This window comes from Chanodichthys erythropterus, chromosome 22, assembly GCF_024489055.1.
Source record: "Chanodichthys erythropterus isolate Z2021 chromosome 22, ASM2448905v1, whole genome shotgun sequence".
NCBI lineage: Eukaryota > Metazoa > Chordata > Actinopteri > Cypriniformes > Xenocyprididae > Chanodichthys > Chanodichthys erythropterus.
In genome coordinates, this window is record NC_090242.1 from 14,855,355 (window position 1) to 14,876,888 (window position 21,534).

Below are 21,534 nucleotides of genomic sequence, written 5' to 3' on the forward strand. Positions count from 1 at the left end.
ATCATCCTCCTGAGCTACACACATACCGACAGCGCTTTCAGTAGGTTTAAGCTCAGATAAGCCATGATCTATAAGCCCTGAACCACAAAAGCATGTCTTTTGTCTCATGTAATTATGTTCAGTTAAGGGAAAGTTATGTGTATGGATATTTAGCTCCAAAAAGTGCATTATTCAGGTTTTTTTAAAAGTATTTTAATCCATTTGTATAGATTAGCAGCAGACGTGTTGTTAAATGTGGTAAATTTCGTCACATGCGCAGCTGACTTGAAATACTTGCTTGTGGAACTGACCAAAAATTAAACTTGTTAGTTGCATTTGAATAAACTGTCAGTTTGAATATAAATAATATCAATTACTTTCTTATATTGAGTATTTAACATCTTAATAGCAGTGCTGTTATAATCACAGTATTTAGTTTAAAATGATTTTTTTACTCATTTACTAAAATGAGAAATTCTACTACGGCAACTAAATGAAATAAAAAAATAGGGCTGTCAAACGATTAATCACGATTAATCGCATACATAATTAAAGTTTGAGTTTGCCTAATATATGTGGGTGTACTATGTGTAATTATTATGTATATATAAATACAAACACATTCATGTATATATTTGAGAAATATTTACAAGTATATGTATTTATTTATAATTTTATATCATTTGTGTACATAAACATTTTGTACATAATAACGTATTTCTCTTAAATATACACGTTGATTTGTGTGTATTTATATATACATATTAATTTCACACAATACTCACACATATTTTATGCAAACTCAAACTTTTATTTTGTATGTGATTAATCGCGATTAATCTTTTGACAGCCCTAATAAAAAACAAACACTGAAATAAAAAACACACACTCAATACGGAGAGCTCTGAAAACATTCAGCCAGCATGAAACACAAAGTCGGCACGAGGAGCTAAATGGTGCTAAAACAAATCCCTCTGTTTGTTTCCTATTTCTGAACTCATTCTTAGTTTATGATTTGCATATAGTGAGTCAGTAAAATACCTCTTTAATCTGTTCACATCCTCTCAAATGTGACGTAAAGAGCCACAGTTATGTAAGAGCTGAAAGGGAGTGATATAAGTGTGTGTTTTATAACTACCGCAAATAACCGCATATGGATGTTAATATAAATAAGTAATCTAAGGGTTTGTACATCGGAATCAAATTAATTATGCATAAAAAAGCAATGAAAGGAATTTAATTATTAACTTACACCGTGTCCTCGAACCACAACTGAATATGTGTCAAAGAATCTAAAATAATAATAATAATAATAATAATAAGATAAAAGATTAGATATTGTGGACAGTTTAAGGGTTGATATGGACTGTAAACTGATAATGTTTGTGCTTCGGGTTGTGCTATGACCGAGAATGATTTCAGACAGCTGGAAACTTCATACAATCTGAATATAGTGGATTTTGATTCAGGAACATTGACTCTTTTATGTTTAAATATGAAATTACTAGACTCAATGATTAATGTCAGTGTGATTTATAATGTATTAATGACACTCATTTTTGACACAACATCAGCTAGTTCTTAACTGTGCATTTAAAGACATCTATAGATGAAATTTGTCATCATTTGATACGTTAATGCAAGTGATGCCTGCATTGAAAAGATTAAACTAAGGACTATTACTTCTTTTCTACTGCATGATACTGGCTTCAAGTTCAAAAGACCTGAAATATCTTGCATAATTTATTAAATGATTAAATGACTGTTATGAAACTTTTATTTTCATTTTCAATATACTGACAAGGGTGCTCAAAATATTCTTTAGAAATTTTCCTTTTGTGTTCCACAGGAAGAAGGAAATCCATACAGGTTTTGAGTGACATGAGGGTGAGTAAATGAATAGTGAACTATCCCTTTAAGTGTTCAGTTACACAAAAGCACTCACTGAAGATTGATCTCGGCACACTTCCAAAGTACAGGACGCGCGTATTCACACTTAAACGATTTATTCCTGATTAAAAGCATGTTAAATCTTGCTGTCGCTTGCTGAAAGACTAGCTGCTCTGTATTGTATAGTGACATGAAATTCCCTCAGGGTCATGTCTATGTCTGAGAATTAATTCAAACAGGCTTTTCTCTGTTTCTAATAAATCAAGATAGCAAATTGCCTAATTTTACAACTCCAAAATCCTGTAATAAAACTGTCAGTGTCATTGTCTAGTCATAAAGCATGTTAGATGTGAAGTCTGGAACATGAAACCAGATGAAAAGTTTTATTGTGCTCTTTTAGAGTGCTCAGTTTTTTGATAATTTTTCTTTTGGCCAACAGATAAGTTTGTATAAATAAAAACAGATAGAAATGAGACAAGTGTTGCTATAAAATAAGTGTGAATACTAGCATAGCAGATCATTTGATCTCTGAGAAATGTTGCATATTGAAATGTTACTTTTCTGAAACTCAAGCAACATGTGAGATTACTGAGGAGAAAAGAAAAACAAAACATTAAAAAGATTCTTAAACATATACAGTAAAGCTATAAAATAAACTAAAATATATTTTAATGCCATGTAAATCAGTCCAGGGGAAAAAAACACTGATTTTACAAAAAAAAAAAAAAAAAAAACATAACTCAACAGTATGCTTTGTATATGGACGCATGTATGTGTCCAAGATTAATGCGATTCAATGTCAGTGAATACATGATTTAAAGAAATAGTTCACCCAAAAATGAAAATTCTCTCAGCATTTACTCACCCTCAAGTTGATCCAAACAATGCTGAACACAAAGGAAGATATTTTGAAAAATGTCAGCTGACGGTTTATTTTTTTTTCCATACTATGGAAGTCACTGGAGTCTATCAACAAGTTTGGATAACCATTCTTCAAAATACCTTATTTTGTGTTCACCAGAATAAATATATTCATACAGGTTTGGAAAAACTTGAGTGTTAGTAAATGCTAACTTTAATTTTTGGGTAAACTATCCCAAACAATATGACATAATGCAGTCTGATCCAAACAGAGGGGACTTAATGTAATATTATTACAAAATACGATAATAAACAGCACAATTCAACAGTAAAATCCTGCACATTGGAATCAGATCTTATCAATTGATACTAAATTGAAATCCAATGGAAACTTTTGGCCTCCATATTCATATCCTTCTCTATGTAGGCTATACAATTGCCTAATTTAAGCATTTTACGAGAAACTTCTCAGGCAAAGGTGATATATGATCAGGTGATAGATGATATATATATATATATATACAAACAAACATAAGTCTACTGGGATATGAATGGGCAATATCTGAGCAATAAAATGTAGCTTTTTCAGTGTTGAGTTTGTGGTGGATGTGAGACTGCGCAGGTGTGGTTCTGCAGATGCTCACCTGTGCGGAATCCTCCAGCACGCTCAGGCGGAATCGGCCTCTCTTTACCTCCATCTCCATCGCGGATCCGCGGGCCACAGTGGCTCTGGAAGTTTGGTTTCTGCAGAACATTATTGTTCTATGTTGAAAATCCAACTCAAGCAACTAACCGAAGCGATCTAAGTGAAACAGCTGAATTAAAATAAAGATAAATCCAGTCCCAAATGTATAAATATGTATCTTAAAGGTGCCATTAGTACGTTATATTTGTTCTAAAATCCCACTGGACATGTTGAAACAACTATGGATAAGTGGGGTGTGTTTTTCCCAGTTTGTGTTATGGGTGGCGCTTAGTTTTGAACACACTGAAACAGCGCCACCATTGTCGTGATTTAGTGATTTTAACTCTGAGAGGCTATTAAAAGACATTTTTCTTCCGCCAGGGGGCGTTTGAAGAATCCTCCATTATGATTAAGACGCATTCAAATTTCATGAAATTTTTTGAATCATTGGAAATATTTGCACGCTAAAACAGAAAGTCATTTTGAGATTATTAATTATAAGAATTAATAGATGACATCTGCAAATCGAAACCCCCACCAACAACCTCTGTAAAATCTTTTTTTTTTTTTAAATCCTCACGTAGTAAAAAAAAACAGATGACCATGATTGGTCCATCCCTGCCTACGCTGAGAAAAGTAGCAGTGACCACGTGCTAATAAAGTTTTCGAGCTGCGCAGTAGACCAGCAAGAGACTGAGGTGAATAACATTTACGTAAACATTATATAATATATTCAGACAGATGGAAAAAAAAAACAACAACTTGCATTTCAATCTTTAAAACGTAAATTTTTATTAACATATTTACAAATACATAAGTAAAACATATGCTTGAGAACATTTGAATACAAATATGAAAAGCGAATATGAACAGCATAAAACTGAGGTTAGGCTTTGTGGCTAAAAGCTTAAGATAAATAAATAAAAAAAATGCTACAAAAATTTGTTGTAAAATGCTAAAATCCAACAGCATGGAGTTGAAAAAAAGGACAGTGCTTATTTGTTTGTTTCAAAGCTGCTCTTAAAAAAAAAAAATATATTATATAGATATATATATATATATATATATATATATATATATATATATATATATATATATATATATATATAAAAATAAGAAAAAAAAGTCACTTTCAAAAAAAAATCTGAAATATTGCCAAATGATGTTAGAGAAATGGCTGAGAGAATCGAACATGTTGCTAACTGATAACTAGAAATAATCTAAAATGCGGAAGGTTAAGACCAACTATCAAATAATTCACAGTTAGGCTCAGTCAGATTTCAACTTTACATCACAAAGAGTGCAGCTGTATCAAAACATGTTTGCTTTACCATAATGTCAATTAATACTTATTTATCCTCAAAAAAACAAAAAATTATATATATATATATAATAAAAAAAAAACGAAAGACATTATTAATATTTTGACAGAGTTACTGAGGTACGTTTTCACTGGATATCTTCAGTGGTGTTTCTTCTTTGTAAAAGTGTCCTTGTAAACCTTCACATATTCACATCTATACACTACTGATGTCAAACTATATTTTTCACTGGTTAGTTGGTTGTTCCTGGCTCGTCATTTCACCCTTAAGGCCTCAATCCATGTCTTCTAGTTCATCAACTTCAGTAAAGATGTCACTGAAAAAGTACTTGGAGACACTGGTGGGTTCTTCTTCTGAGTTCTGCTGAGAGATGGAATCCAGTTCTATTAATACAAATATACAAACTGGCCATAAAAGTACTGGAATATCGGACTGAATGATACCTCAATGACCGATGCAGTGCTGGAAGCAGAGGTCGGTGACAGTCGCTTTACTTTAGGGTTTGTTGCCATGGTAACAGGGCCAGCCGCTATCCGTTTTCTCTCAGGACGCACAGTGTTGACTGCAGGCTTTTGGGGCCCTGGTTTGGCCCCTCGATGAGCTGCTGGTGGTCCTTGTGTACTCTTAGAGGAAATAAAGGACAGGAACCCCTTTGGTCTTCTACCAGGTCTATAGAAGAACAAAAATAAAACAAATGGATTGTAATGTCAAAATGTCATATTTGTTAGGTATAAAATCAAAGCCAGTATCATCTTTATGAGGACCTATTATGCTTTTTTACATTTTCAACTTTCTGTAGTGTGTAATGTTGCTGTGTGAGCATGAAAAAGGTCTGCAAAGTTACAAAGCACAAAGTCTCTCCAAAGGGAGCTATTCTTTCTAAAACATGCTCAAAGTGGTTGGCCAATCACAACACACTGGTCCTACTGACCAATCAGAGCACACTGCTCTTTTCAGAAGGAGGGGCTTCATAGAGACAGGAACTAAACAGTGTGTTACTGACAGACTGGGAAAAGAGATGCTGCAATAAATGTAAAATATATGAAAAATAATGTGTTTTTTGAACATTCAAGCACGAAAACTTATTCCTGTAGACCCCAAAAACGAAATCAAGACTTTCTAAAAGAGCCATTTACCTTGTAAGTGGCCCGCTTGTGGCAATAGGCGTGATTTGACTGACACCTTGCGAGTCTGATCCACTTGCTAACTCAACTGTCTCTTTGCAGGGGAGGTCAACCTGTCCCATGATGCCTTGGGAGGGACCCTCTTGAGAATCATTTTCTTGCTGAGGAGAACTGGTCACAGAAAGGTCTGTGTTTGCTTCGCTTTCTGAGATGGTGTCTGATGTTGAGTTGTCGGTTGTCGAAATGGCAGCAGGCACAGTTTGCTCTGGCTTTGATCTCATCTCTCGTGTTGAAATGGGTAATGAGGTAGTCTCTTTTAAAGAGAGCTCTGCTGTGTCTTCTTTAGCATGAACACCTTGAGCATTTCTCCTTGAAATGGGGATGGGTTTGACCTGCAGCTTTGCTGAACACAGAAGAAAGAGTTCATTGGTAAAACCCATGTTTTATGTGTTGTCATCTTGATTTGGAAAAACAGACACATATAATGAGGATTTTTAAAAAATGTAAGATTTAATAATTTGTTAACAAGCAGATAATGTAGAGTGACAAACCCTTCATGTGAGTTTTTTTTTAAAAACAATAACTGATCCTGTAATGATAATTGTAACATTTTTATGTCAAGAAATTTATTGCAATTTTTTTATTCTTATTATGTATTTTTCATATAATTATTATACACTACCAGGGCTTGACATTAACACCCAGCAACCCGACAAATGTGGCAAATAATCTTCGGAACACAAATTAAGATATTTTAGTTTAAAGCCGATGGCTCCGTGAGGCCTTCATTGCCAGCAATGTCATTTCCTCTCTCATGATCTATTAATGTACTAAAACATATTTAAATCAGTTCATGTGAGTACAGTGGTTCAATATTAATATTATAAAGCGACGAGAATATTTTTGGTTCGCCAAAAAAAACAAAATAACGATTTATATAGTGATGGCCGATTTCAAAACACTGCTTCAGGAAGTTTCGGAGCACAAATGAATCTGTGTATCGAATCATGATTCAGATCGTGTGTCAAACTGCCAACGGCTGAAATCACGTGACTTTGGCGCTCCGAACAGCAGATTCGACACACAGATTCACTGTGCTCTGATGCTTCTTGAAGCAGTGTTTTGAAATCGGCCATCACTAAGTCATTATTTTGTTTTTTTGCCACACCAAAAATATTCTCATCGCTTTATAATATTAATATTGAACCATTGTACTCACATGAACTGATTTAAATATGTTTTTAGTACCTTTATGGATATTGAGAGAGGAAATGACATTGCTCCCTATGGAGGCCTCACGGAGCCATCGGATTTCAACTAAAATATCTTAATTTGTGTTCCGAAGATTAACGAAGGTCTTACGTGTGTGGAACGGCATGAGGGTGAGTAATAAATGACATTATTTTTGGGTGAACTAACCCTTTAACAAATTGGTAGTATAATTTCTTCTCCCTTACCTCTCCTGGTTCTTTCAGGTAATTTTCCTTTGTTCTCCAGATGTTCCTTCTCATCTTTATTCCTCTCTGCCACAGGGCTTTCCAATAATTCCACTACTAAGACAAAGAAAATGTGCATGAACAGATGTTACAACAAGTTGAATGATGATAATCTGTACCATATAGATTTATTTTTTAATTATAAAGATTTGCTGAAAATATTCTCACCATGATGTTCTGTCTGACTCTCACCATCGGTTCTCTAGGAAGGAAATGACCTCACTATTAGTCACTTTTTAGACTATTTATCAAGCATCAATAGTGCTGAAAGTCAAGATGTACACTTTACCTCCTGAGATGTTGAGGCTGGTGTCTTGCGTTTCAATTCTCTTTTCCTCGATTTGTCCTTGTCCCCCCCTCCACTTTTCTTTACCTCATCCTCTGACACAGGAACTAAAGCATCTGTGATCAGAAGGTGAGATACCTCTCTGCTCTCATTAGCACTGAAATTAAGCAGAATGTGTGGGGAAAAAATTAATAAATACAAGAGAAAGGACATTTGCAAATAAGTGAATGAAATTTGGTTTAGACACTGTGAAACTTGGGAACATTGAGAGCCCATTGAGAGTCTTACAAAATAAACTTAAATATGCATTCATTTGGCTAACAAATTGTCCACTAGGAGAAACCAGGACACAACATTCTCACAACATCTCACAATATATTTAATTATGAGGTGGAGCATTGTCTCAGTGTGTTTTACAGCATCAGATAACAGTTTAAAGCAAGCATACCTTTGACCATGAGAATGCAACTCAGACACCGGTGTCAGTGGGAGGGGCTCTGTCCTAAAGCCCGTAGGTGGGATTTCAGTGAGAGACAGTATAAACACAGGCTCTTCAGGAATAGGTTCTTCAGATGTCTGTTCTGATTCAATGCTTGATGCAACCTCTTGTTGTGCTGCACTTTGGGAAACATCATATTCTGTGGTAACTACAGCACCCTCTTCAGGACCTTTAGTGAAAGTGCTTGTGGAAGACTGGGCAACATCCAGCTGCTTATTTATTACTGCAAGGAAACAAGTGCAAACATAAAAATTTATATTTGCTTTTTGTTTTGAAATGTTTTTTTGGTAATTGTTCTATTTAGGCGAATCTCATGAAACCTCTTAACATAAATGTGATGTTTCAAGCCAAAATCAAAACCTGTTGCATAATAAAACTAAACCTGATTTTTAGGAAACACAATTTTTTAAATCAATAAAGCACATTTTTAAAATAAACTGTAATAAGAAAAAATCTCTACTGTAATAATTAGAAAAAAATATTATAATATTTATTATAATAATTATTATAAAAATGTTAAAACAACTTTTACACCATGGTAAAACATTATATGGTAAAAAAATATACAATTACAAAAATTTTACTTTTCTAACTATGCAAAATATATGTATAAAATATAAATATAATAATATCTTGTGACAGTCACCTGTTTAGAGCCATTTCACATTTTATAAAACAGTTTGAATTGCTGTACCTGTTTTGTTTTGTGTCTGTGTGCGAGTGTGTCTGGATGTCTGAGTCAGGTTTGGTTTAAGTTTGGGTCCGCGGTGCCTCCTGACAGGTTTAGTGGGCTCATCTGAAGTGTTCTGAGACTCAGTCACACTGAAACACACAACATACAGACAATATTTCAGACTACTCATTTTTTAGACACATGAATATCGGTCTCACATTCTGGGATCTGAACCGCCACCATTGCTAAGCATTCATTTTTAGCTATTCAAGGAAAGGTGAATCACAAAAGAACATTGACAAACACTATAAGTGAAAATAAATTAATTAAAAATAAATAAATGGTCCATATACTGCTTTTATTACCTATTAGTCAGTTGTGGTTGTCTTGTCTCTTCTTGTTGTTTTATTTTTTCCTCTGTGATTATTTCATCATTCTTTCTCTTCAGAGATGAGACAGATCCATTATCTTTAGTCACCCTTTCAGGAACAACATTGGGAATTTCAGCTGATTTTTGCGGCTGTAGGTTCTCAGTAGAGGAGACTAACAGGTTATCCACAGGAACTGAATCTTCTTCCCGGTGTTGTGTTGCATTTTTATCCTTTTCTGTGACAGATGGACTCTTAGAGGTCTCCACAGAATCTGTAACAAGTTCTGGACAGATCTGCTGCTGTGGAGCTCGTCTGGTTCTCAGACCTTGACCAATATTGGGTTTGGGCTTGGAGAAACGGCCTCTTTTAGGTGGTGGAACACTAATGGAACAAGCCAAATCCTGTGTCTCTTTTTGAATAGGACCAGGATGAGCATCAGTTGTCTGTGATTGGAGTGGCTCCCCGTATGAGATAGGGGTTTCTTCAGCAGAAAGTTCTGGAATATGAGTTTCACAGCTCGAAAGTTCAACATCACCTTTCATCTCTGTCTCACAACTTACAGAAGGACCGGACATGATGGCCGTTTCTGTGATAACTTCCTCATGGACGACCTCTTCATGTACAATGCTTGACTGCCCAACAATATAATTTTCACCTGAAAAAGATTTAATTCAATCAATCTTCTGATGAAGATTTCAAATTTGAGTGCCCATTTGGATTGAGGCAAATTAGAGAGTTGCATTATGAAGCTATTCTTACAGGATATTTCGGATGTCTGGGTCATCTGAGCCGAGTTCCCGATGGTCAGAAGAGTCTGGGCAGCTTCATTGTTGATCTCCTTACATACTGAAAGAAAGATGTATAAAAGATGAACCAACAGAAATCTAAAGCTTTTGGGTAAAAGACTTAATTAAAAGTTTGATTGATTACATTATATACACACATATTATGGAAAAGTAATTCAAAACTACTGGAAAAAATAATGATATATCATTTATAGTATCATTTATGATACTATATATATTAGAGTATTGTTACAGTGTAATATATTATAATATCATAGTATAGTATATTAATTATAGTATTTAAATCATTTATATAATTTTATTATTATTATTTGAACAATTATGTAAATTGTAATAAAACAAATTAATTAATATAAATAAATAAATTACTAAAATGTATCCTAAATAAATCTTTTTTTATCCAAATAGAAAACTAGACTTCTAGTAGTTGATTTTTTGCCCAATTTTATAATTATTTTTATTATATAAACAACTGTCAATTTAAGTGAAACAAATATCTTTTTTTTTTATTCAAACAGAAAACAAGGCTTGTATCTGTGCTTTTTCCCCCAATTTGATGTTAGAATTGTTTTATTATTATTTGAACAATTGTGTAAATTGAAATTATAAACAAATTGATCAAATTAATTAATTAATTTTTTTAACTAAACAGAAATCTAGGCCAGTATCTACGGAAGAGGACTAGGGCCAAGCAATAATAAAAAAATAAAACCATCTCGAGATTAAAGCTGTTAAATTTCGAGAAAAAAGTCGAGATAAAATGTTGAGAATAAACTTGTTAAATTACGAGAAAAAAACTTGTTAAATTGCGAGAAAAAAAGTTTAGATAAAAAGTTTAGAATAAAGTCATTAAATTACGAGAAAAAAGTTGTTAAATTACGAGAACAAATTCGTTCAATTATGAGAAAAATGTCGTTAAATTTCGAGAAAAAAAGTCGAGATAAAATGTTGAGAATAAAGTCATTAAATTACGAGAAATAAAGTCGTAATTTAACTAATTTGTTTTCGTAATTTAACAACTTTTTTCTCGTAATTTAATGACTTTATTCTCAACATTTTATTTAGACTTTTTTCTCGAAATTTAACAACTTTAATCTCGAGATGGTTTTATTTTTTTATTATTTCTTGGCCCTAATCCTCTTCCATAAGTATCTGTGCATTTTTGCCCAAATAATTTGATTTTGAGATATAAACTTTCATTGCATACAGGAGAATTTTTTTATTACACATGATTACTAGACTAGATAACAACATCTCCTCTGATAGTTCATTCATTTAGATTATTTGTTTCTCCATGTTTGCTGGTGGAAGGAAAGCTTGAGAGAGTTTCAACTTACCTTCCATGTGGTCTGGGTCAAGAAACTCAATGACATCCTTAAAAACAAATCAGACACAAATTAGTACCAACTGCTACAAAAACCAAAACACTGAAAATCACTCCAATTCCAAAGTAAAGAAACTAGATTCAGCTGACAACAAATGAAATGTGTGTTTATGATGGACACCACAACAGTACACAGATGTGACAAGGGACATAGATGACGCTGGGGAGACTTACAGCAAGCAGGTCCAACTGGTGTTCATAAGGGACAGGGCCAGCGGGCAATGCCGCCTGCTCACATGACATCTCGGGGCACAAAGCATTCTGGGATGTGCCCAGGATATCAGGCACATTCACAGAAATGTCCAGCTGGGAGCCAATGGGAATGAGTGACAGAAAAAAAAGGGGAAGGACAATGAAAGGTAGGAAGGTTGTGAGTTTTTGATATGACATGCAGAAATGAATATGAACAAAATGGTGAAACAAAACTGAACATAATTTTGGTCAGAAACATATTCTAAGCAAGTACATGAATGTAAGCACTTCCATACTGTGTTACTTTATATATGTACTTTTTAGCAAAATAAAAATTGTAGTAATATAAAATTCTGTAAGTTTTTCCAAGGATACTGTGGCACCTTGGGGGTTGCCAGACACCCCTGGCGTAAAATATGTTTCTGGCCTTATTTTATGAAAACTAACCATAACAACATAATTAAAAAGAAAAACATCAGACTCAAGCAGGGGAGTTTATGAACAGAGCATACCACACTGATGGCAATAATATGTGATGAAGAGGGTTCCACTAAGGTTCTTTATGGTATGATAATACATAAACACACCTCTTCCATGGTTTCTACCACCTCCGAATTAACAGGCAATAGAGGGCGTAGACTCATTGGCACAAATGCCTGGTTTTCCTCTTCAGAATTTGAAGGAAAGTCCATCTGGCTCAGGCCACAATCTTCTACATCCTCATCCTCATCATCTTCAGTTCCAGAGGCCAGTAAGGTCACCAGTCTAGATTTCCCCCTCCTTTGCATGCCCTGTTTCAACGTGGGGCCTGGTTTTAATTTATCCCTCCGGGCGGGTGCCTTGATGCCCTGATTACAAATTTTAGAAGACACAGGAGGTTTAGAGAGCTCTTCATCATCGTCCTCTTCCTCTTCTTCTGCCGCTGCCTGCATCACATGCTGAGAGAGCTTGGGGATCCTTCCTGACCTAAATAAAAGAGAAATAATAATTAGCATGACTACTTAAACTGAAAACAAGACCACAGAACAATGCCTTAAAAAAATAATGATCATAAAAAATAAATTGACTCACACACTCTATTTGTTTAAAACAGAGATCACCATGATCTCACATGATTCTCAACAGAAAACTAAAAAAATAACATGTCATGTACTAGAGGTTCTGACAAAATGTTAATTGTTGCAGTCTATTCAAAATATTTAATTAATCTGAAATTAATTTAATTAATTTTAATCAGTTTGAATGAATGATTCAATGACTCTTCTGTGATATTTTTGAATTACTGTAACATATATAATGATACTGTGTGGTTGAAAAGAAGCTGTTTTATACCTATACATGACAACTGCTCTCTCTGTCTCAGTGCCAACACAGATTTGAATAATTCCACTGATCGTAGTTGTCAAATGTTTACCAGAATATTTCTCATTTAAGCCGGGGCGTACATGAGACTTTTTGCTGTCGTAGGAAATTGCAACTGTTTTTTCCATAAGGTCGGGTGTTTGCATCGAGATCACGATCTTTTGATGATTAATCATGCAGCTCTACATCCATCAGAATAACTTATCAAATTATTCTGAATCTATTCACAGTTGTATCTGCATTGCAGTGTTGTTATTGTTAATTAAAACTAAAATTATTAAAAATAATTTTTCTTCATTAAAATAATGCTGCATTAAAAAACATAAATATTAGATGAACAAAATAAACTGAAGAAATCTTGCCGAACTGAAATAAAATAAGTTTAAGCTGAATTACTACATTTATTTTTTAAATGCAAAAAATGTATGAAAATGATAAAAACACACATTGAAAAATTACTAAAATTTGAATAAGCCAATTCAAAATATAAATAATAGTATATAAATAATACAAACAACAACATACAAATTTCATTGAGAACCCTAACTAGGTTATGACTGAAATCATCTAAATATTCTCAAGCTTACCTGGTTGGTTTATTGAATATCTGTTCATGTACAGTACTCAGATCAGGCTCTTCCTCCAAATCTTCCAATTCAAGGAGAACTTTAGACTGCCTCTTCTCCTTCTCTTGTAATAAATCTGAAGGCACCTAAAAAAGAGTGAATTATACAATTATGTCAGATAAAATAGTCTATTTTGTACAGTAATACACATGTCAAATTTTGTGGAATCTCAGATTAAACAGCTGAAAATGTTACCTTGGGGGACCTGTCCATTTTACTCTCCTGCCCAGGCTCCGGGCGCCTGTTCCCCCATCTGCGGCTGAGATTCGGGATCGGTCTCTGAGGTCGACCCTTGAGCTGAGCCGGTTTAATAGCAGGAATCTTCTTTATGTTCTCTGATGAGTCAGATTCCTTTAACCTGCTAGAATGAGAATCATTTTCAGCCCCCAAATGGTCTCATCATAACATAATAAATTACAGCAAGGTCAGTAAGATTTTTTTTAAAGAAATTAATACTTTATTATGAAAGGATCTTTTAAGCTGATCCACATTAACAGTAAAGATTTATAATGTCAAAGAAGAGTTTTATTTCAAATTTGTTCTTTAGAAATTTCTATTCAAAGAATCCTGAAAGAAAATGGATCAGTTTTCACTAAAATATTAAGCAGCACAACTTTTCACTCTTTCAAAATTGATTAAAAAAAAAAAAAAAAAAAAGTTTCTTGAGCACAAAATCAACATGTTAGAGTGACCCTAAACTTTTGAACAGTAGTGTACACAATCACCTTTACTTGGAAAAAAATGACTAGCACCTTTAAATATAATGATATCTATAAGGATTCAATCATATATTTTGAATAATTCTTACCTGTCATCTTGTGACTGACCATCAGAAGTGGCATTTTCACAGTCCTCAGATTCATCTATTGCAGCTACAAACCATCAATATACATCAAATGTTTACAAAAAAATTTAATAATCAATAATATGAAAAATTCTATAATAATAATAAGAAGAAGAAGAAAAACAATCTACTAAAGACAGGCAGTAAGTTTCACTATTCATAGTCTGTTATTTGAATTCTAAAAACGTGCTTTGAACCAATTTAAGATATTCTTCAGAAATTTGAGACTATTACAGAACAACAAAAATGAAAAATATTTTCCATTGTTCCTTCTTAAAGCATACCCTCTCCATTCGTCCTCTTGATTCTCTTCTGTGGAGTATTAGCCCCTCTTCCCCTGCGTTTCTTTGAAGTGGTGTCACTTCCTCCATCATTTGAGAGGTCTTCATTCTCCTTTTCTCCTGCAACCACATCACTGTCCGAATCCTCTGAAGTGTCCATTTCCTTTCTTTTAGCCGCTATATCAGAAAATAGTGCAAGTGTGCGTAAGAATTTGTCCAAACTGTGAATCTTAAACAGATAGACAGATTGAAAGTTAAAAGCAACTGACCTCTCACTTTCCTTTGGACTCTACCCTGTGCTTTAGCCAACTTGGTGAGCTCTTTGTTTTTGTTTTTCTTACTTTCCTCGTCTTTTAGGACCTGCTCCATTAATTTTTTGAAGAAATCTAGATCCAGACGTCGCTTCTCCTCTGAAATGTACATAATTTTTTTTAGCCATCTAGCTTGATACTTAATTTCATAAGGAATCAATTTCATTTGTCTTTTAAGATGCTAGTTTGAGGTGGTAGGTTAACTGCTAAAGGTCACTTACTGAAAGCTTTATCTATTCTCCATGAGTTATTTTTTTCCTCTTTCTTGAACTTGTTCTGAGGGAGTAAGGGAACACCAAAGAGGATGGTTATTGAGGCTTTTGAAGATGAGCTTGTATTATTATGGAAAACATTCAAGATGTCCTAAATCAACAAGTAATTAATTTTCACTTGACGTGACAGAGACCGTAACTGTTGGGATCATTAATATGTACGCCCCCAATATTTGCATATGCCAGCCCATGTTCAATGCATTAGACAAGGGCAGCCAGTATTAATGTCTGGATCTGTGCACAGCTGAATCATCAGACTAGGTAAGCAAGAAAGGACAACAGCGAAAAATGGCAGATGGAGCAATAATAACTGACATGATCATTGATATCATGTTTGTAAATTATCTTTCTAAATGTTTTGTTAGCATGTTGCTAATGTAGTGTTAAATGTGGTTAAAGTTACCATCGTTTCTTACTGTATTCACGGAGACAAGACTGTCATTATTGTCATTTTTTAAACACTTGCAGTCTCTATAATGCATAAACACATCTTCATTCTTTATAAATCTCTCCAATAGTGTTTAGCTTTAGCCACAGACTATCAAACTCATTCAGAATCAAATGTAAACATCCAAATAAATACCATACTTACGCGATTAGACATGCTGCATGGCGAACACTTTGTAAAGATCCATTTTGAGGCTTATATTAGCTGTGTGAACTTTGTTTATGGTGTTTAAGGCAAGTGCGATCTCGGGGGTGGGGAGCACAAGATTTAAAGGGGCCGCGTACCCTGAATCGGCGCATTTATAATGATAGGCAGTAAAAAAAATAATTTAAAAAAAACTATGGGGTATTTTGAGTTGAAACTTCACAGAGACATTCAGGGGACACCTTAGACTTATATTACATCTTTTGAAAACACCTTCTTTGGCACCTTTAAACTTTTGAACCGCAAACTTTTGGACAATAGTATGAAATCAACAATCAAGCATACAATCAAATTAAATAAATCTAGTATCAAGCATACAAGTGTTTTGTGATATGCATACAAGAGGACAAAACACACCTTAATCTCCAATCGACCTCTGTGTGGAAACAGCTGACCAATCATGGAGAAGTCTGTCCCCACCATGCTGATGGCCAAGTAAAACATTTCAGTCTCTGGAAAAGTCATAAAAAAATCCTATATAAATGAAATGTACGACACTTTAAATCAAGAGGTGCACTGTGATTGACTTCTGACCTCCGTTGGACCAGGGTTTGGTGTAGGTGCCCTTCCTAAAGCTGGAGTAAGTGGTGGTAGAGCCACGTTCAAATATGGGATCTCTGTCTTCTGCCGGATTGGGCCCGTTTGCCCTTGACACCTGGACTGTTAAACTACATACACCATAATAAAAAGCATTTTAACACTGGAAATATTATACACTTCTACTAAAATAATTCTGGACTAGATTTCTCTTTGAGCAGCAGCTCAGGATAAAAAGGAAAGTCACTGACCTCTCCTCATCTATAATCAGAGAGCCATCCTCTGCCACCTTCACCCTGGGCACTAGCAGAGGTTCTTCCTCTACCGGCTGAGTTTCTTCCACTCGCTCCTCATCTTCCTCATGACCAGCATCTTCTGGTACTGTCTCATGAACTGATGGAGCAGCTGGAGTCTTAGAAGCACTTAAGAGAAAAAAGAAGTTCTGATGAGGGTTTAAACTTAACAGTATTTTTAATAAAGTGCCCCTATTATGTCTTTTTGGATTTGACCTTTCATGCAGTGTGTTATATAGCGGTTTGTGAATGTAAAAGCCTGCAAAGTTGAAATGAGTCATCAGTAATTCCAGTCTTACTTCCTGCATGAACCTACATGTAAACCTACTGTAGGAGACCTCCAAAACAAAATTAGGAGCCTTTAAAATAGCATAATAGGGGTACTTTATCCAAAGCTTTTTAAGGGCAAAAAATAATAATAATAATACAAGGCTTACGTTGGTGTAGGAGAGTCATCTAATTCTGTATCTGATGCTTTCTGCTCTTCTTCTGTGAAAGACCTGTACAGAAAACCAAGGCATTGGAAACTAGAAAACAGGTTTGTTGTAATTCCTGCACAACCCGTTACATGCATCACAGATCCCATATCAACACTTCCGTTCACATGGACTTCCAAAACACACACACAGGAATTAAGAACGGCACATACTTCATTGGGTTGGAAACAGGCAGGTAATAGATCAGCTCTCTCATGGTCATTTTGGTGTGATCTTTAGGTGCCTTGCGTTCTTTGATTCCCATCTTGGGTTTCTTCTTGTCTTCCTAGATTCAAGTATTGATCGAGAGGTCAGAGGAGCATATTAAAAAATTTGAGATAATTCTCTTAGGAATTCTACATAAAGTGACAGTCCCAACATATGCCAGGATTGAACGGCACTGATTAAATTGTGAAATTGAGCAACTTTTTAATTGGTCAGTAAAGTTTCCTAAAGGAAATGGTCAGACCAGTGCGGAAATATGTATAAAAGTGACTGGAAGCAATTTGAGCGACAGAAACCATTTCCAAAGTTGAGAATTACGAATAAGAGTTCAACTTCTTAAATGGGATTTTACATATTTTATGAAAATATCCATTACCATTCAAAAGTTTGGAGTCAGTAAGATTTGAATACTTGATTTGAAAAAGTAATGAACACTTCTATTCAGCAAGGATGCATTAAATTGATCAAAAGTTACAATCAAGACTTTATTATTTTACAAAAGATTTCTATTTCAAATTATCGTTTTATCAAAGAATCATGAACGAATCTTTAATCACAAAAATACTAAGCAGCACAACATTTCAAGTTTTTAAACATTGGTATAATAAATGTTTCTTGAGCAGCAAATCAGCATATTAGAATTATTTCTGAATGATCATGTGACACTGAAGACTGGAATAATGATGCTTTGACACTACAGGAATAAATTACCTAATAGAAAGCAGTTATTTTCAACTGTAATAATATTTCACAATATCACTGCTTTTACTGCATATTTGTTTAAAGGTGCCATCGAATTAAAAATTGAATTTACCTTGGCATAGTTGAATAACAAGAGTTCAGTACATGGAAATGACATACAGTGAGTCTCAAACACCATTGTTTCCTCCTCCTTATATAAATCTCATTTGTTTAAAAGACCTCAGAAAAACAGGCGAATCTCAACATAACACCGACTGTTACGGATCATTAATATGTACGCCCCAATATTTGCATATGCCAGCTCATGTTCAAGGCATTACACAAGGGCAGCCAGTATTAACATCTGGATCTGTGCACAGCTGATCATCAGACTATGTAAGCAAGCAAGAACAATAGCGAAAAATGGCAGAGGGAGCAATAATAACTGACATGATCCATGATAGCATGATATTTTTAGTGATATTTGTAAATTGTCTTTCTAAATGTTTCGTTAGCATGTTGCTAATGTACTGTTAAATGTGGTTAAAGTTACCATCGTTTATTACTGTATTCACGGAGACAAGAGCTGTCGTTATTTTCATTATAAAACACTTGCAGTCTGTATAATTCATAAACAACTTCATTCTTTATAAATCTCTCCAACAGTGTAGCATTAGCCGTTAGCCACGGAGCACTATCAAACTCATTCAGAATCAAATGTAAACATACAAATAAACACTGTACTTACGCGATTAGACATGCTGCATGACGAACACTTTGTAAAGATCCATTTTGAGGGTTATATTAGCTGTGTGAACTTTGTTTATGCAATGATAGAGTCGAGAGCTCGGGAGGGGGTGGAGAGCACGAGCAATTAAAGGGGCCGCAGCCTGAATCTGCGCATTTCTAATTATGCCCCAAAATAGGCAGTAAAAAAAATAATTTAAAAAAATCTATGGGGTATTTTGAGCTAAAACTTCACAGACACATTCAGGGGATACCTTAGACTTATATTGCATCTTGTAAAAAAAACCTTCGATGGCACCTTTAAATAAATGCAGTTTGGTAAGCATAATAAGAGACTTTGAGAACCACCTTTGTTCTTTGTACACAACAAAAAACAAACTAATGTAAAGCACATACACACCTTGTCTTTGTTCATTTCTTTTTTAAGAAGCTCCCGAAGTTTCCGTGCCTGGGCTAACTTAACCATGTCTGCCGGGTCGTTCAGAGTTTTCAAAGATTTGAGAATTTTCAATGGCGACTGAAGTTTTTTAAGTCTTTCTCTTAACAGATCAGTGTGGCTTTGCCCTGGAGGTGGCCCAGAATCACTCTCCTGTTGCACGACAATTTCTTCCACATTAGAAGGAACCGGACACTCTGGAGGGTTTTCATGGACCAAAACAGCATCAGGTTTGGAAGTTCTAAGGGGATGTTGGGACTCTCCTTGCTGGACGGTCAACGGTACAACAGTGTCTTCCAATCCCCCATCCTCTTGAGCATCTGTCTTTTGGTCATTCCGCAGTGGGGCTGCAGGGATGGGCTGTACTTTAGCCTGTCTGCCCCCTCCAGAAGGTCTCCGTCTTCCAGGAACCCTGGGGTTTTGGACAGGCTCAGGTATCTGAAGGGAAGACTCTGCAGTGGGGGTTGATGTTTCAGGCTCACTGGGTGTTACTGGTTTTACAGGGGACTTGGATGGGGATTTAGGAGTCCTAGAGGAGGCTGGGGAAGCTCGAGGTTTGGCTAAGTTGGGCAGAGCTGTGAAGCGTTTCCTCCTCTGAGGGCCAGAAGTCACAGAGGTGCTTTTTGAATCCTGGGCATCAGAATTTTTAGATGCTGCATCCCTGTTGTGAAGTAAAGAATCAGTGATAAAACAGGCACTCTCTATTGCATAAAGTAATAACCTAACAATAACGCTTACTAGTAGTAACCTAACAAAAAAAGCATTCTGTGGAACATCAAATTCTTAAAGCAGCTTTAGCAGTATCCTGTGATAACTGCTTCTACAACTAAAATTCATTGTCTCTAAATAGTAATTATTAGACATGACATTTTTGTGACCTAATATTAATTGACAACTTAATGGAATATTTGAACTTTTCCACACTGAAGACAATTTAAAAATGAATAAATTGGTGAAGAAAACAAGCAACATAAATAATGGTTAGTCACAGGACCAAAGATTATACATGTTATATAAATTTTAATTTAAAAATATTGAGTTGAAATATGTCCCTTAAGTCTTTACTCCAATTAAATGATTCATAAAGTTTTAAAAAAATTCTAATTTACAAAATGCTTTAATAATTGTAATCAGATATTTATCAGACTGAAAGTTCAGACTCACTCTCCGTGGCTAATGGCCTCCAGCTGGTTACTAGGGCTGCTGCTCTGAGAGGCTTCCTCCGATGCTGCTATAGGTGGGTCAGTCTTCAACTTCTCAGCCATGACCTCTGACCCCTCAGATGGAGCAGAGTCAGCAGGACCCTGGGGAGGCTGAACATTATCTCGAGAAGCTGTCAGAGTTCGGCCTGTGGGCTTCACATTGGGCCGGACACTAATTCTCGATCTGCGCATCATCTTTCTCTGTTTAGAGGGAAAAGATATATATAAATGAATGTTATTATATTTATATATTATATAATATTTTATAATATATTATTAGAAGTATACTCATAGCATGTATACTTCTCATTAGAAGTTTACATGCTAATTCTCAATCTGTGCATCATCTTTTTCTGTGTAATAGTTTTATAATTTACAGTAACACATTAGTGCAGGTCATTAGAAGTATACTGTCATGTAAGCTAAAATCTTTCTGATGTTCTTACATTCAGTTTGACAGGTAAGCGTGGTCATTAAGTCCAAATTCAATTAAATGTAATACACTCGTATGTCTCATTGGGTAATAATAAAAACCTAACAAACGTCTATTTGACAGCTGCACACAGTGGTGTTTACAGCATTTCTGTTCTCATTGCATCAGAATAATTCTTTCCAAAACTTTTATGTGCTACTTTACTTTTTAAGTTATCATTGCGACTCACAAATGTTTAATTTCCAGCTCCTCGTAACAAATGGCTCTTTGTTTTTCTACACATTTTTGAAATGTTTTTTTTTTTTTCGAGTGGCCATTGAGAGGGTCCTGTCCAACAATGTCCGTTTACACATGCTAGTCGGCTTATTCGAACAACATTGCTTTTAACAACATTACTATAAGTTTAAATCTGTGGCAATTTCATAATCTTACTTTATTTGATGTTCCAGGGTTATTTTATTGTAAAAAAAAATCTTCAGCGGCTCACGTACTCCATGCTTGCTGTTTGTTACTGGGCATGCGCAGCATTGCGCACTGATACCCGGAACGAACGTTTCTTCTCCTGATCTGCAGTTCCACCCGGATGAT

At 35.0% G+C, this 21,534-nt stretch overlaps 2 protein-coding genes across 10 annotated transcripts in view; both read right to left on the reverse strand.

Moving 5' to 3' along the window:
- The window catches only part of rtknb (rhotekin b), a 100,753-nt gene extending 97,104 nt beyond the window's left edge, over positions 1 to 3,649 (reverse strand). For 4 of the 5 annotated variants that reach the window (XM_067376620.1, XM_067376624.1, XM_067376621.1 and 1 more), the window contains exon 1: positions 3,375 to 3,649. In XM_067376620.1, coding sequence (XP_067232721.1) covers positions 3,375 to 3,485 — 111 coding nt within the window. In that variant the 5' untranslated portion in view covers positions 3,486 to 3,649. Of the gene's footprint in view, positions 1 to 2,426; positions 2,458 to 3,374 lie in introns of all 5 variants that reach the window. The other variant, XM_067376622.1, reaches the window with a different exon arrangement.
- Positions 3,650 to 4,574: 925 nt separating this feature from the next.
- Positions 4,575 to 21,526, reverse strand: zgc:162472 (uncharacterized protein LOC553495 homolog). Of its 5 annotated transcripts, none has more exons than XM_067377024.1 (27): positions 21,379 to 21,526; positions 20,476 to 20,714; positions 19,276 to 19,972; positions 17,396 to 17,508; positions 17,184 to 17,246; positions 16,705 to 16,875; positions 16,451 to 16,584; positions 16,274 to 16,368; positions 15,214 to 15,268; positions 14,951 to 15,091; positions 14,685 to 14,858; positions 14,365 to 14,428; positions 13,752 to 13,914; positions 13,518 to 13,642; positions 12,156 to 12,534; positions 11,551 to 11,682; positions 11,330 to 11,366; positions 9,946 to 10,032; positions 9,181 to 9,841; positions 8,837 to 8,964; positions 8,092 to 8,365; positions 7,647 to 7,800; positions 7,526 to 7,559; positions 7,319 to 7,414; positions 5,874 to 6,264; positions 5,181 to 5,406; positions 4,575 to 5,100 (listed from the first exon to the last, which is right to left on the reverse strand). In XM_067377024.1, exons 2-27 carry the CDS (start codon positions 20,706 to 20,708, stop codon positions 5,011 to 5,013), a joined length of 4,917 nt encoding a protein of 1,638 aa, XP_067233125.1. In that variant the 5' UTR covers positions 20,709 to 20,714; positions 21,379 to 21,526; the 3' UTR covers positions 4,575 to 5,010. The 5 variants fall into 5 exon arrangements, with proteins under 5 accessions (XP_067233125.1, XP_067233126.1, XP_067233124.1 ...); XM_067377025.1 differs by having other exon boundaries at positions 7,319 to 7,411; positions 13,752 to 13,917; XM_067377023.1 differs by having other exon boundaries at positions 4,575 to 5,097; positions 13,752 to 13,917.
- Positions 21,527 to 21,534: the final 8 nt, after the last annotated feature.

Coding starts and splice junctions, on each gene's coding strand:
- zgc:162472 (XM_067377022.1), bottom strand. CDS start 20,708: ATGATGCGCAGATCGAGAATTAGTGTCCGGCCCAATGTGAAGCCCACA. Junction 17,247..17,395: donor CCTGTTTCCAACCCAATGAA/GTATGTGCCGTT, acceptor TTTTCTGTACAG/GTCTTTCACAGAAGAAGAGC. Junction 16,585..16,704: donor CTGATTATAGATGAGGAGAG/GTCAGTGACTTT, acceptor TGGTGTATGTAG/TTTAACAGTCCAGGTGTCAA.